The sequence below is a fragment of the Mirounga angustirostris genome, unplaced genomic scaffold (assembly GCF_029215605.1).
Source record: "Mirounga angustirostris isolate CCGP_5_RB_7025 unplaced genomic scaffold, mMirAng1.0.hap1 SCAF_8, whole genome shotgun sequence".
Lineage (NCBI taxonomy): Eukaryota > Metazoa > Chordata > Mammalia > Carnivora > Phocidae > Mirounga > Mirounga angustirostris.
This window is the reverse complement of record NW_026991716.1, coordinates 130,182,850-130,198,802: the sequence shown is the minus strand read 5'-3', so window position 1 is coordinate 130,198,802 and position 15,953 is coordinate 130,182,850. Positions and strand designations below refer to the sequence as shown.

Sequence of the window (15,953 nt, the reverse complement as noted above, 5' to 3'; positions counted from 1 at the left end):
GTGCTTATTTCATAAATCAGAATGACTACAAGCCAAATGGACAGCTAGGGATTATGATTACAGCACTCATTTACCAACATTTTCCCCCAAAGGATAATAAATGACCTTCCTTTTTCTACATGTTCCTAAGTTCACCTCTTCACCATTCGACATACTTAACTGCTCCGTATTTGAGAAGAATACCAAAGAGATTCAGCTGTGTCCAGAATGATAGAAAAGATAGTTACTCCATCTTCAGGGGCGCCTGCTGCTGACGTGGGTTATAACACACGAGAGAAGGCAAACACAACCTCACATCTGGTAATGGGTATTCTTTGATTCATCAAAAATAATTCCCTTCCTCCCACTCCAGGGAGAAAATTAAAAAGGATGGCTAAGAGACACAGAGAGAAAGAAGAGAGTCTGTGGGTGGTGAGAGAGAATCTGGTATGACAAAGACTCAGAACCACATGGCACAAAAATGAGGAAAAGGCCCAAGTTACAGTTCTCAAAGCAGCACTTGGCCAGCCAGGCCTCACAGAGGCAGGACGATCTACCTTTATTTTGTTAACCCCGAACCTCAATAGCTGCAGCCTGGTGGAGTTAATGCAAGGTGAGGCAGCTGTGGGAAATTGAACTTTGCATTTCCCAACACGCTCGCATTTTCCAATTCTGAACCTTGGATTACATGTTGGGCCGTTTTTGCATTCCACTTCCTCCGAGTCACTCTCCGGCCTCAGTCACCTCCTCTGCAAAGTGAAGAAGTTGCACTCGATGGAAGGGGACTGAGGTGCAGTGGGAAGAATGCTCTGGGGTTACAAGACCTCGGTTCAAGTGCAGGCTCCGCTGCTTCTCATGGGTGACTAGGCTCGCCACACTTCATTTGCATGTGTAACATTAATGAGGTGATAGAGGAAAAAAGCTTTGAGAAGGAAATCTTTACCCAAACGTAAGGTGCTTTACTGTTGTGGATTACGTTTAATACCTACCCATTAAAGTATTCTAATTCCTTAAATTAGATTTTAATTCCTTAAACATCATTTACACTGGGGAAAAAGGGGTGAAAGGTGGAGCCAGGCTCTGCCAATGGGCAGAAGGGCCAATAGGGATAACACTAGGTGCGCTGGAGGGGATGTCACCGGCCTGTTCGCCACAGGACATAGGGAGGGAGCCCGTCTTTTGTGCAGTATACACCTCAAACTATGTACGACTAACAGGTGTGTCACCATACGTGGTCCCCTGGAGGGCATGCCCGTCAGTTCCAGCAGGTTCTCTCACAAATTCTCTTCTCACCAGTGCTAGATATAATCAGCCTGATTTGGGGACTTTTAAAAAAGTCCCATTCACCTCCTTATCTGCTGTTCTTAAGTAATGCAATGATCAGAGAGTGGCAAGAGTGAAAAGAATGGGAGGTGACATCCAAAGGCATTTTCAGTCCAGGAACATGGACAAATCTGTCAAAGAACGCTCAGGGCCCTACATGACTCAGGTCACTTAGTCACACGTTACTGAATAACCTTGGTATTTGCTTGGCACAAGATCCGTGGTGCCCCGAGACCCGGGGCAGTCTCCTTGCCACCTGTAACCGGTGCGGGTGGGGGGCGAAGAGAGACCCCTGTCGAGGCGCCATCCTGCGCGCCCCCACATGTGACCAGCGTGCCCCCACACACCCTCTCAATAGGGTGGACACCCTCCCTGGAGGGCTGGTGACAAGTCCAAGGCCTCAGGGAGGGAACAGTACTGAGTCTACTTCGGCTTCCTCTCTTAAAAGGATGTCTGTGGGGTGATAAACTGTTGGAATAAAACAAGAGTGAACTCAACGCAAGTCTAACGTCTTGGGCCTTGGTCTCTCCGACGTTTCACATCTGAGCTGTCAGGTGCTTTCGGGTGTAAAAGATAAGACTGTAAAGGTACTTTTAAAGACTGGGTTTTGTGATTGTCTGGAATGAGAGCTGACTCAGGACAGTGGCTAAAAATTCAGGCTGTAATGCCACCTCCATTATTTTAAAATTAGATTTGGAAAGTCTCTTTACTTCTGAGTCTCAGTTTCCTCCTCTGTGCGATGGGGAGAATGAGGGTCCTGCCGAACAGGAAATCTGGGCAGAATCAAGGACACAACATGAGCAAAGCGCTGAGCCTGGTTCACAGGACTCACTGACTCAATTAATGTGAGGTACCGTTCCTGCCATTATAATAAGGCCACTGGTTTGTGGCCTCTTCTTGTGAAAAAGAGTGATTATGCTCACCAGAAACCTTGAAGGCCAGAAGACATTGGGGTGACATATTTAAAGTGCTGAAGAAAAAATATCTGTCAACTGAAAATTCTCCATCCAGCAAAAAGGTACTTCAAAAACAAGGGAGAGATTAGTATATTTGCATATTAACAAAAGCTAAAGGACTACATTATCACTAGACCTGCCCTACCAGGAAATGCAAAAAGGAGCCCTCCGGGTAGAAATGGCAAGTCACTTAACATTAACTCCAAGCCTTATGAAGACATAAAGATCTCCAGAAAAACCAGTATTATTGTATTTTGGGTTTGTAACTATACGTTTTCTTCCCACAGCATTTAAAAGGCAAATGCATTAAAAATTAAAATATATTAAAAAAAAAACCCAATCATGTAAACTCACTAATCTCATCCAGTTTAAAAGCTGGAATTTTTTCCCCAATCTTTGGAAAAAAGATTATTATTTTTTCAAGATTTCATATGTACCATACAAGTCTATTTAGAATTTTCCAATTCACTTTTAAAAGCCTTCTATAAGCCACGCTATGTAGTGAATTTAAACTGGAAATGATTTTGTAATCACTTAGCTTTGCTCAAAAAAAAAAGACACCCTTTGATCCTTCAAATGGGAAAGACTTGTATTTTTCCCTTCTTGTGTTAGTACTAGTTTTGAGGGTCTCTGTGCTCAGAAGGAGGAGAAATGAGATCCTCTGAGAAAAACAAAATAAAACGGTTCTCTTATTTCTGGGTTATTTCTTCTACACACAGCTGGGACTGACCCGATTTGTCACAGCTGGAGGCCATTTCACCCCGTCCTCCAGCCGTGTCTAACCACAAATTCAGAAGAGGCTCTCCTGCTAGCAGTGTGAGTAAGGGGGTGTGCACGCAGGGCCCCAAGGAATCTGTGAGCCTCTCTTCCCTGGAGAGGGGCACCACTCCACTTCATAAATACTAAATGCAGAACATTCTCTCACCTTAAACTGCTTTTGGCATCAGGGTGAACTCATCAAGGTGAGGCAGAGAGAAGCCAGTTCTCACTGGGCGGGGCTCTGTCCAGTCCCCGCCTGGGGAGACCTTCTACTCCAGGGGCCTGGGAAGATAAGTGTGGGGCCTGTGTTCTGATGGTGGAAGGAACCCTACCCAAAAACATCATACTTCGTGCTTTTGCTTACTGACAGCCCATGATCCTCCATTGCATGCAGCTAATTTGGACAAATGCCCAGACATTCTTCCCCTCCCCCACGTATAAATGCGTAACTTCTAGCAAACCCAGAAGTGAAGCTCAGAAACAAAGCAGGAAACTTATTCTTAATTTTCAGTGACACACTCAGATGGGCATAAAGCGGTAAAGTTGAAAATTACAGAAGTCTATTTTCCACAAAACTCTGAAAAGGCAAATCTCAATTCTTCATGCTTAGGCTCCATGGAGATTTTATGCATAATCAGAATCCGTTTCTATTCAACTAACTCCATGTAAACATCCCTCAACATTGTAGGAAGGAATATATTCCCATAAGAAGTAATTAATAACCAAGGAACCCCCACCAGACTGGACTTGAAGTAGAGTGGCTTCTGAGGGACACAGAGCTTGCGGGAAGGAAGAGGTCCACATTACTTAAAGTTGGTAATACTGGTGCGGGGGCGGGGGGAGTGATAAAGGCCAAAGCTGGGCACCCACTCTCCCAGACACTCTCCCTTAGTCTTGCTTTGGTTTCATCCTTTCCACCTCCAGATGTTGCAAGGCCCTCCCACAGCGACTCCTTCTGCCAGCCATACATTGGAAGCATGTCTACTGGGCTTCCAGTGAGGGACCCAGGTCCCGCTATTTTATTAGCTTATCTCCTTATGATTTCATTGACCCACTGACTTTTCCACATTGTGAAACTGGCCAGTGTCTCTCCTGACTCACCATTAATAGCAGCCAAGCTATTAATGTGGATGTTCGTAGGTGCCAAGTTTTGTGCTAAGCACACTTGTACGACTGAACCCCCCCACAGCAGCCCTATGAGGGGGGCAGGAGTATGATCCCCACTCTACACATGAAGAGACAAGGTTCAGAAAAGTTAAGTGACAGCTAAGGCTTGAACCCAGAGCTGTTTGTCACCAAAGCCTACGTCCTACCGCTTACCGAGAACACAAACGTGTCTGACCCCGAATGCTCCCAGGCAGTTCCTACTGGTCACAGTCGGCCGTGACTGCCTACACGTCATCCCAAACTTGAGAGCCTACATGTAGTGTAGGAGGTGGTAGGCAGGTCTCTAATGTTACATGGTCACCTCCTGATCCCGAAACCTTTCATGATGGAAATCCCCAACCAGACAGCCAACAGGGGGAGCTTGCTTCACGTCAGGTACAAATCAGCCTGTAAGAAATGCTTTGCAAAGATGATTCCCTTCGACCTAATAGCCATAATCCTTTGTTTTCCCTTTTCTTTCCCCAACACTTAGCACTGCTGATAAGGAGAATCTAACTGTACTATAATCTTACATTGCACTATTCGTTGTTGATGAAATGAGAAAACAAGAATCCCAAACTCTTGTTAAACTTCCACGTTCACTGTTTTTCACAGGGAAGGTTTGCTAAGGGCGTGGCAAGCAAGGGTGGACACACACCCTGACCCGGGCAGGTGCCCCAGAGTGCCAACCCCGTGCCCTGGTGCTGTTGGTACCACATTACCTGCTACCACTGTAGTCTGCAGAGGTCTGCAGTCTGAATTCTTTGAAACAAGGCCCAGCGGTGGCTTGTGTTTTAGAAATAAAATACAGGAGGAGTGAAAAGTCAAATGTCAGGCAGAATCATGGAGGCTCGTCTGCAGGGAGGTAGTTGGCTAGTGGAGTGCTAGCTGGTGGCATGAAAAATGGAAAGAATAAGGCTTTGTCTTGCGGTGTGACAAGCAGTAAGTAGGCCAGGTAGAGGGGGGGCCAAATGCCAGAAGCCAAATAAATTTCAAAGACCAGTATGAGGAGCCCTGAACCTGCCTTCCCGTATTTTTGGCTACAAAGATGAAGCAATAAGGAGAAAGGCCACAGTCTCTGAGATTCACGGTGGTGCCACTGTAAGTACCCAGGACTCAGGAAGCAGAATGTGTGTGCAACAAGAACTAGAACTATTCGAGAGAACCTTCCTGGATATTGGAAAACAGGAAAGTTACCCAATTCCTAGATTCTCTAGAGGGTAAAGCCACTAGATCGGTCTCAAAGGTAGGATGAGATTTATCCATCCCAAAGAAGAGTCAAGGTGATTTATTTCCATAATAAAAAAGTACTTTGAAAGATGTCTTTGTTTTACCAAAATACAGATACAACCAGCAAAGTATCTGTGACAGCTGTGAAAACATTCAGTTGCCAATGAAGGTATTTTTCTCTTTTTCACCACAGCTGTTCAGTTGAGAGCAGGGTTTGTTTTCTTCTGCCGCTAAGCTTCCAAAACAAAAATTCTCGCTCTGAATTACAAAGCACAGTCCTTGAATTTTCTTGAATAGGCTGCCACCATGTGGTGACCACTAAAAAGGCACATAGGTTTTGAGCTTAGTTGGGAGACCACGTTTCTGAGCTGTCTTAATGGGAGAGTTACATTGATTAGATCCAGCTGCCGCTCAAATATTACACTTCTCTGTCGTTGAGACACCTGCCTTCCCTGGGCAGGACTACAACTGCTCGCATCTGTTCTCATGGCGCAACATGAGAACATGTATTTTTCGATGCTGTTCTGCAGTTACTTTATTGTCTTTAACACACTTTTAATTTAACTTCACTTCGCATGAAATTTGTAAAAATTCATTGCCATTTTTGGAAATTAAAAGCTTTATTAACTGTTCCAGCCATGAAAATGTAAAAGGATGATAGAATGCACCTGGACACCCAGCCCACTGCCCAGAAAAAAGGCATGACCAATACTAGTAATCCTTTCCACCTACATCCACATCTTTGTCCTGGTAAATGGTTTCCTGATTTGGTTCAAGGACCATACATTTCTTTAGTCTTTTACTTTATATATGTAGCCCTAAAGCATAGATATATATGGTATTGCTTTTAGACCTTAAATAAATGGTGTCACATGCAATATACCCTTTCGCAAATGTTTTTTTTCCAGCAGTACTATATTAAAAGATTCTTTCACATTGATATTTACAGCTCAAGATCTCTCCAACATTGTCTTGTTTTTGCCCTTCTACCTCTGTGTAAATTCTATTTTATTTTTTAAAGATTTTATTTATTTATTTAACAGAGAGAGAGAGAGAGCACAAGCAGGGGCAGACGCTTAACCGACGGAGCCACCCAGGCACCCCTTCTGTTAAATTTTAGAATCAGTTTGTCAAACTCTCCAAAACAATAAAAGTCAGGACTTTGACTCAAATTTATAGATTGATTTGGGCAGAATCAGTATCTTTAAGATATTGAGTCCTTTTTTTTTAAACAAGGCCAAGTCTCTTTATTGCAAAGCCACCAACATACTGCCATGTTCGCTTCTCTTGAAATTGAGTCCTCTTATCCATGAACATGGTATCTCTGTTTTTGAGTCTTCTTAATGACCTTCATCAAAATTACATTTCTTTCAAAAGATCAGAAATAACTTCTGTTAAATATATTCCTAAGGGCCTTATATTCTCATTGCTATTATAAACTCTAATTTAAAAATTAATTTAAAAAAATTAATAAAAAAATTATAGGGAGCCTGGGTGGCACAGTTGGTTGAGCTCAGGTCGAGGTTTCCAGGTTGTGAGATCGAACCTGAGCCCCGAGTCAGGCTCTGTACTCAGTGCAGAGTCTGTTTAGGACTTTCTCTCCCTCTCCCTCTACTACTCACACGTGTGCTCTCTTTCTCTCAAAGAAATAAATCTTTAAAAAATAATTAATCTTTTAACTATGGGTGTGGTGTTTAGAAATGCATTCGGTTTTTGCATGTTGATCTTATATCCAAGAACCCAAGTGAATTCTTACTCATTCTCATATTTTTTTAGATTCTTTTGAGTTTTTTTTTTTTTAAAGATTTTATTTATTTATTTGCGAGAGAGAACGAGAAACAGCACGAGAGGGAGGAGGGTCAGAGGGAGAAGCAGACTCCCCGCTGAGCAGGGAGCCTGATGTGGGACTCAATCCCGGGACTCCTGGATCATGACCTGAGCCGAAGGCAGTCGCTTAACCGACTGAGCCACCCAGGCGCCCTAGATTCTTTTGAGTTTTTAATGTAGGTAATGGTATCATCTAGGATTGATGACAATCTGGTGTCTTCCTTTCCAATCATTACAAATTCTCGCTTTCTTCACATTATGGCACTGTCTAGTAATTCCCATACAGAGCTGATTAGGAGTACTGATAACAGGCACCCTTATATCTTTCCAAATTTTAAAAGAAATGTATCTAATATTTCATTATTAAATGAAATACTTGCTCTAACTTTTTATAGATATTTACTGGGTTAAGGAATTCCTTTAATTTCCTAGACTAAGAGGTTTTTTAGGAAAAAAATCATAAAGGATTTTATCAAATGACTTTTCTGTATCTATGATGGTGACAGCATAGTTTTTAATCTGATAATGTTGTGAATTATGTCAGTAGATTTTAATGGAATTTTCTGATATTAAACCATGCTTGCAATCCTATGATGACCCAAACCTGGTGCTGGATTTGGTTTGCTAACATTCTGATAATGATTATTTTATCTATGTTCACAGATGGAATGAGTCTGTAATTGTCCTTAAGCATCCTGTCCTCTGGTTTGAACACTCATAAAATGGGTTAGAAAGTGTTCTTTTTCTATTCTTTGGAGAAAAGATTATGATCTGTTTTTTGATGATGGTAGAACTCCTTTTGTTTGCATGTTTGGTGGGTAGACTGATCCAGTATCTTTAATGTATATAAGTCTAATCAATTTTACTTAGATCCATTTTGTAAATTACATTTTTTAGATGTTTTCATTTCATACAAATTTTCAAATTTACCAGTCTAAATAGTTCATAGCCTCCTTTTTAGAAAATAATTTTTGTTCTGCAGTTATGTCCCTTTGTTCATTCCTAACATTGCTGGTGTTCTCTTTTGGTTTTGATTATTTGGGCTAGTGGTGTTTCCATTTTACTAGACTCTTCCAAAAGCCGACTTTTGGCTTAGTTGATAATCTCTGACATATATTTGCTTTCTATTTCATTAATCTCTGCTTTTTATTGTTTTCATCCTTTGAGATTTTCTGCTGTTCTTTCTCTCACTTCTTATGTTCAATGATTAGCCTATACATTTCTAGTCCTTTTCCAATATAAGCACTTAAAATTATGTTTCCCCCATGAAAGATGCTTACCTTGCTTTGAAGTTGAGGTGTTTTCCACTGGGAGCTCATTGTCATGGACCCTCTCCTCTGGAATAGGCATTGCACGGCAGCTTCCAAAGACCCATGGGCTCCTATTACCAAGATCTTCTTTCCATCTAAGTTGACACCTATCCACCAAATGGAAATTCAGTATTATAATCAAAACTTCAGAGCCTTTCTCCCATGCAGCTTTAGCGTTAGGAAAAAGAACCTTTTAAAACTTGGCCCTCTGAGCCAAGTTAGAGCCTATAATGACTATCAGCCATGATTTACTCTTTCTTTGTGAATGTTATGGCTGAGTGACTGAGAATCATCATCCTGATCATTCACAAAATGGAGAAAGTGTCTACATGGCTTATCTCAGCTTAATGGCTAATGTCTTAGAGGTATGTATTAAAAATTAATCTTCTAATGGAACTTTGGTATATATTTTGGAGGAGTTTTTTTACTGAAGTAGAGTTGACACACAATGTTACATTAGTTTCAGGTGTACAACAAAGTGATTCGACTATATGTTGAATCTATATGTCACACTGTGCCCACTATAAGCATAGTACTGTCACATAAACGCTATTTCAATACCACTGACTATATTCCTTTTGCTGTACCTTTTATTCCTATGACTTATTCATTCCATAACTAGAAGCCTGTACTTCCTATGCCCCTTCACCCATTTTGCCCACAAACCCTGCATGGCAACCACCAGTTTGTTCTCTATGTTTATGGGTCTGTTTCTGCCTTTGTTTGTTTTTTAGATTCCACATATAAGTGAAATCATATGATATTTGTCTTTCTCTGACTTATTTCACTTAGCATAATACCCTCTAGGTCCATCCGTGTTGTCACAAATGGCAAAACCGCACTTTTTTTTTTTTTTTTAAGATTTCTTATTTATTTATTTGACAGAGAGAGACACAGCTAGAGAGGGAACACAAGCAGGGGAAGTGGGGGAGGGAGAAGCAGGCTTCCCGCTGAGCAGGGAGCCCGATGTGGGGCTCGATCCCAGGACCCTGGGATCATGACCTGAGCCGAAGGCAGATGCTTAACGACTGAGCCACCCAGGCACCCCAAAACCTCACTTTTTTAAAGCTGAATAATATTCCATTGTATATGTATACCACGTCTTCTCTATCCATTCATCTATCAGTAGATACTTAGCTTGCTTCCATATCTTGGCTATTGTAAATAATGCTGCAGTAAACATAGGGGAGCATGTTATCTCTTGGAATTACTGTTTTCATTTTCTTTGGGTAAACACCCAGGGAGTGGAATTACTGGATCATATGGTATTTCTATTTTTAATTTTTTGAGGAACCTCCATACTGTTTTCCAAAGTGGCTGCACCAGTTTGCAATTCCACCAACAGTGCACGAGGGTTCTTTTTTCTCCCCATCTTCATCAACACTTGTTACTTCTTTTGTTTTTGATTCTAGCCATTCTGATTGGTGTGAGGTGATATCTCATTGTGGTTTTTATTTGCATTTCCCTGATGATGAGTGATATTGAGCACTCTTTCATGTGCTTGTAGGCCATCTGTATGTCTTCTTTGGAAAAATGTCTATTCAGACATTTCTAATATTTTTTTTTAAAGATTTTATTTATTTATTTGACAGGGAGATAGAGAGAGAGCACAAGCAGGGGAAGCGGCAGGCAGAGGGAGAGGGAGAAGCAGGCTCCCCACCGAGCAGGGAGCCGGACATGGGGCTCGATCCCAGGACCCTGGGATCATGACCTGAGCCGAAGGCAGATGCTTAACCGACAGCCAGCCAGGTACCCCAGACATTTCTAATATTTTAATTGGATTATTACTATTATTGGGTATTGAGTTGTAAAAGTTCTTTATATATTTGGCATATTAAATATTTTGCAATTTTTGTTTGATGGTTGTATGTTTTGGTATGGAGGAGGGACATTTGCTTCTCTTTTACTAAGCTGGAATAGAGAAAAATTTAGTTAGTTAAATTTTTATATACTCAGCTAGAAAGTCCTTAAAATATATAAAACACACAGTAACAATTTACTCATCAATCTGATAACGAAGAAAAAGAAATTGTTCATTTCTATGTCACTGACATAAAAGAGAAAGGTCAAGGGGAGAACAATGGAAATTATGGAAATTAAATACAGATTATTGAAAGAGATACTGCTCACTGATAAATCCCAATCAAGGTTTCCACACCCTGAACTATATCTGACAGCTTCCTCATTTAAATGTTAAATGTAAGTTTTATTTACATTTACATATTGACAGATTTGAGAAGTTGAAACTTGGAACATTTTTCATTGTGGTTATTTTGAGTGTTTCCTGAGAGAAGCCAAGCCTTTGTTCACAACAGGCCACTCATCTTTACCAGTTTCTTTTTTTTTTTTTTTAAAGATTTTTTATTTATTTATTTGACACAGAGAGAGATAGCTAGAGAGGGAACACAAGCAGGGGAAGTGGGAGAGGGAGAAGTAGGCTCCTGGCTGAGCAGGGAGCCCGATGCGGGGCTTGATCCCAGGTACTCTGGTTTCTCTTCAGGTCGCATAAATCTTTCGCCTTTTACCAGTTTCTTTTTAAAACTATAATACAGTTAATCTTGTTAGAAAAATTTGTCATAGTCATTTGTATCTCCCAGACGATGAGAAAAAGAGTCGACTTTGAATATCACTTGTTTCTATGTTGAGTATCACTTGTATTATCTATGTTTCAGTTAGAATCTTCTGGAAAGAAATCCTTATTTAAAAATCACGTTAAGGGGCGCCTGGGTGGAGGGCGCCTGGGTGGCTCAGTCGGTTAAGCAACTGCCTTCGGCTCTGGTCATGATCCCAGGGTCCTGGGATCGAGCCCCACATAGGGCTCCCCGCTCAGCGGGAAGCCTGCTTCTCCCTCTCCCACTCCCCCTGCTTGTGTTCCCTCTCTTGCTGTGTCTCTGTCAAATAAATAAATAAAATCTTTAAATAAATAAGTAAATAAGTAAATAAATAAATAAATAAAATAAAACAAATCAAGTTAAGTCCCAAAAAAGAGAAAATTGCAGCATTTCTGAAGGAGCAATCATACCTGACTTTTCAAGAAGTTCAATCACAGCTCTGGCCACAGGTGAGATGTAACATTCATGGGCATCTCCACGGACCAGCCTCCCCAGGTTTATGTCTGTTACTCTGAATTTGAAAAAAAGGAAAGTTGTAAGTCAAAACTTTGTCAAAACTCACTCATCTATAACTCACAAGTATCAATCCCAAATAATATCCCCATCAATGTTGGACAGATAGGCTATATTAAATCATTAAATATAAATTAAGGAGTGGGCAGGAATGAAGACCACGAGTTTCTTAGAGCAGTCCCTTGGGAAACTCTGCAGTGGCCCCTGTGGGTTGGGACAACCTTGGGAATTCTGGTTCTGCCTGGATAGCAGGACCAGAGCATAAGGCCATGCAAGGCCTCCCTGTTGCACCATTGTCATGTAGCCAAACTCACTTTCCTTGAGGGCATTTAAATCTCAATCAGTATCAAAATCCAGGACCAATCCTAGAAATCCGGGGTGACCTAGCAAGACGTGGGATTCACAAGTCTGATCCCCATTTAACATCAGTACTTACCTCCATGGTCACTCAGAAATAAAATCTGAGTGACCATGTACTTTTAATGGCTTCTGTGCTCTTCCTCATTCAAATCCAGGACCGAATGGTCCATAACTATCTAGCTGAAACCGACGGTCTCAATACAAGTTAGTAACAAAATGGGGACAGAAAAGTTTTCACAAAAGATTTGAAATTACACTTTGATACCTTCAGGTTCTGGATGTTTTCTCATTGATTAGGGCTTCTTCTCCTTTCTAGTTAGTCTAGTACTGGATCAGATGTTTTCATGACAACATTTCAACCTGTGTTTGGGTCTATCCTCGGTCTGAGGGCCCACAGAGGCTAGAGTAACGGAAGGAGCCTGGGTGTGTCCGCCAGGCAGCAGCCTTCCAATCCAGCTCCCATGAGACACACTGGATTGGGAGTCTAATTTTTCAATTTGCTTATAACCTCGTAACACTAAATACCTGATGTTCTTTTTGGTCGCAGTACAAAACATTTCCTATTTCCTTGAAGGAAAATGAGGTTTTTACTCTCTATCAAATCGCCCACATGAATGGGCAGTACTCCTTGTCTCGTAAAGCAGGTGTCACGCCAGATGTGAATCAAAGACACAATATTAGCACACCACATATTTATAGTTCTTCCCCTCTAATTTCAAATAAAACCTTGTGTTATGAATAAAAGTGCTTGTTTTGCTTTTCTCAACCGGCCTGGGACTAAGGAAGCATGGGGTACTGCTGGTGACTCAGGACTCTGGGGTATTTCTTTGGTCTGGCAGAATTTTCAAGGAAAACCTTATTTAGAAGAGGAAGGCTGGTCAAGGACTCCATAAGTCAGGCAGGAGGTTACCAAATGAATGTGACAATGTGAAGGACGTTACTTCCAGAAAGGCACCCAAGCCAAGGGCAAGTACCCATTGCAAAATATGTAACTTTCTTATACGGAATTTAAAAAGCCCTCAAATTCCTGAACTAGTTAAAGGATTTCTTCCACTCTTAATTACGGACACAGCTGAAACAGTGGAACTAAAAGGAAAAAAAGTCACAGTAGAAAAGCTCATTTAGCAATAAGACTTGATTTTTTCTTTTATATTTTCTCACCCATCCACATCTTTTTCTGGTTTCAAGGCATTGAGGACTTTGTTGCTAAACGAGTTCTCGGAGATCTGAAGGGCAAGGCCATGTACTCTGGTGTCTTCGTTAATCTTCAAGATTTCATCTATAATCTACAGAGAAAAAAAAAACAACCCTAAAATCAGTATTACAAAAATAAGACCCAACAGAAGAAGCTTTACATTAAAAAAAATAGATTCATAAAAATGCATCATTTCTTTTTCACTCCTTGTTGAAGACTTGCTGTAAAGCAGAATGAAGAAAGTCTATTTCCTCTTCTCATCATGTTTATAAAAGCTTTCAAAAGCAGCGCAGAATTTTAGTGACTTCTCAATCTTTCTTATTGCGCTACTCCCTGCCACAACAGAACCAAACCAAACCAAACCAAACGTTGAGTTAGGCAAAAGATAATTCCACGATTATACTTGAGTGAAACACACTGCCAGCTTCAGGGAGACCAGGAGGCACGAATCTCAAGAGTTCCAAACTGGCCCAGACAACCCTGTGTTTCAAACGCAACGTGTTCAACAAAACCTTCCCAACTGTCAACCCCAAGAAGCCATCACTCAAGTCCTCATGTTCCCTGGATCTGAATGGACCCAGAAAGCATTTCCAAAGGCTTGTGATTGATAAATTCGAAGCACAGATACCTCCTTTTTATAGGAAACACTAAAATAATTCACTATTTCTGAAAAAGACCAAAGTGCAACTTGGGAAGGTAATGTAAAAATGTAAAAGCTAATGAATGGCTAGGTGTATCTTTCAATAAGAAATGCTCTATCTCTCTATCTCTATTTTATGCCAGGAGATAATATATGGATTCATTTCACTTCACAATATTATTCGTTCATAAGTAAAAGAGATACCAGCCCACGGATATGGGTCTCACTGTGAGAAGTATTGCGTTACCACCTCTGTTTCACTGTCCAGCAAAAATCACTGTGGTATTTCTACCTGGTAAGAGAGGAAAACGCTGTTTGATACACAAAAACCAGAAAGAAAACTTTGTTTCATTTATTCACCATGCTTTCATTCATTCAACAGATATTGCATGTTTTGAGTACCTATTCTGTGCCAGTTCTAAGACAGGAAATACAGTTGTGAATAAAGTGCCTGCCCCCCGAGAGCTTATATTCCAGTGGGGAAGACATGAGGGAAAACGAAAAATAATAATGGTATAATCTCTGGAAATGGTAAATGATGGTAAAGAAAACTAAAGCAGGGCGCCTGGGTGGCTCAGTTGGTTAAGCGACTGCCTTCGGCTCAGGTCATGATCCTGGAGTCCCTGGATCGAGTCCCGCATCGGGCTCCCTGCTCGGCAGGGAGTCTGCTTCGTCCTCTGACCCTATCCCCTCTCATGTGTTCTCTCTCTCTCATTCTCTCTCTCTCAAATAAATAAATAAATAAATAAATAAATAAATAAATAAAAGAAAACTAAAGCAGATTAAGCAAGGTAAAGGGCTAATGGAGTAATGGCGGGTTGGGGGTGGTCGGAGGGAGTGACATCGAACGAGAGCCCAGAATGAAGTGAGGGGTCTGTGGTTACCCGTACCTAGGATGTGGCAGACGCAACAATGAAATCTTAATTAATAAATTAAGATCCTTACTCTTTTCCAACATAATAATACCACCACCATACAAATTTACATTTACTAGAATGTCAGAGAAAAATAGGGAATAGATGACTCCATCAAAAAATAAGTCAGGGAATAAAAAAGGTGAAGGGCTAGCAATACCAGGGGCAAACAACCCAAATGCAGACAATGGGTGTCCTTCTGCAAAGGGGCAACAAATGTCTCTGCATTTGTTAAGGCTGGTACGTCAGGGGTCAATATCTGTAATATATTACAAAGACAAGTGTGGCAGAAACGATTTGCCCAGATACAGTTTCCCTTCTTCTTCAGCAATAGACTCTTGGTTTTTAGGCGCTGTAATAGATGTTAGATCATTTGATGATTTCCACCTGGTGGAAAGACTATTATTTCCCAGCCTTCCTTGCTTCGTGGCCAAGCAATGAGGCTCAGGCCACTGGCATGGAAGCATAACTGAAGCATAACTGTGACTTTCAGGAAACTGCTCCTGAAGGGAAGAGACTGGGGGCCTGTCTTTTGTCGTTGTCCTTTCTTTTTCTTGCTGGTGACAAGAAGTTGTTGAACTGAGCCCCATGATCTGGGAAAACAAGGAAGGCTAAAAAAGCACCCCCACCCTCTATGTACTGCAAAGAACCAAGTACAGGCCCTAAAAATGCCCATTCACTGTCTCATAAATGATGAGGTGAGCTACTTGCCTCCATCTGAACAAAATGCTGAAAATGTTAAGTTTCCTTCCTTCCCCTAGGTTGCTAAACTTTGACCCACCCTTCACTTGGTTAGCAGACAATCCCTTCTGAGAAGAGTCTGGCCTCAGGGTAAAACATCTTCTGACCTGCCATCCCATCAAGGTCCTCTCTCATCCCACTTTCTCACACTGGGTTCTTTCTGGCCTTCTCTACCCCTCCCTGTAAAAGAAAAACCCTTTGGCCTACCTCTCAGAGGATTACAGATCTTATGGTCAGAGTATACTCCCTACTGCAATAATCCTTTTCAATTATGTCTCTCCTTACTAAGTCTGGATTTATTTGACACTGGCTAGAATGTGGATGTGATCTGCAGAGTTGAATCTGCCATTTGGATACGAGATAGTCCAACAGACGATAGAGCAGCAAGATCGAAGGAGCCTAAGTTTCTGGTGACCCTGTGATGCCACAATACCAGCCCGCTTCTAAA

The 15,953-nt window shown here is 41.4% G+C and overlaps 1 protein-coding gene across 4 annotated transcripts in view; it reads right to left on the bottom strand.

Moving 5' to 3' along the window:
• Positions 1 to 15,953, bottom strand: part of MTHFD1L (methylenetetrahydrofolate dehydrogenase (NADP+ dependent) 1 like) — a 186,104-nt gene that overhangs the window by 160,115 nt on the left and 10,036 nt on the right. For all 4 annotated transcript variants that reach the window (XM_064598226.1, XM_064598224.1, XM_064598227.1 and 1 more), the window contains exons 5-7: positions 13,177 to 13,301; positions 11,553 to 11,653; positions 8,501 to 8,637 (exon numbers count right to left, since the gene is read on the bottom strand). In XM_064598226.1, the coding sequence (XP_064454296.1) occupies positions 8,501 to 8,637; positions 11,553 to 11,653; positions 13,177 to 13,301 (363 nt within the window). The remainder of the gene's footprint in view (positions 1 to 8,500; positions 8,638 to 11,552; positions 11,654 to 13,176; positions 13,302 to 15,953) is intronic.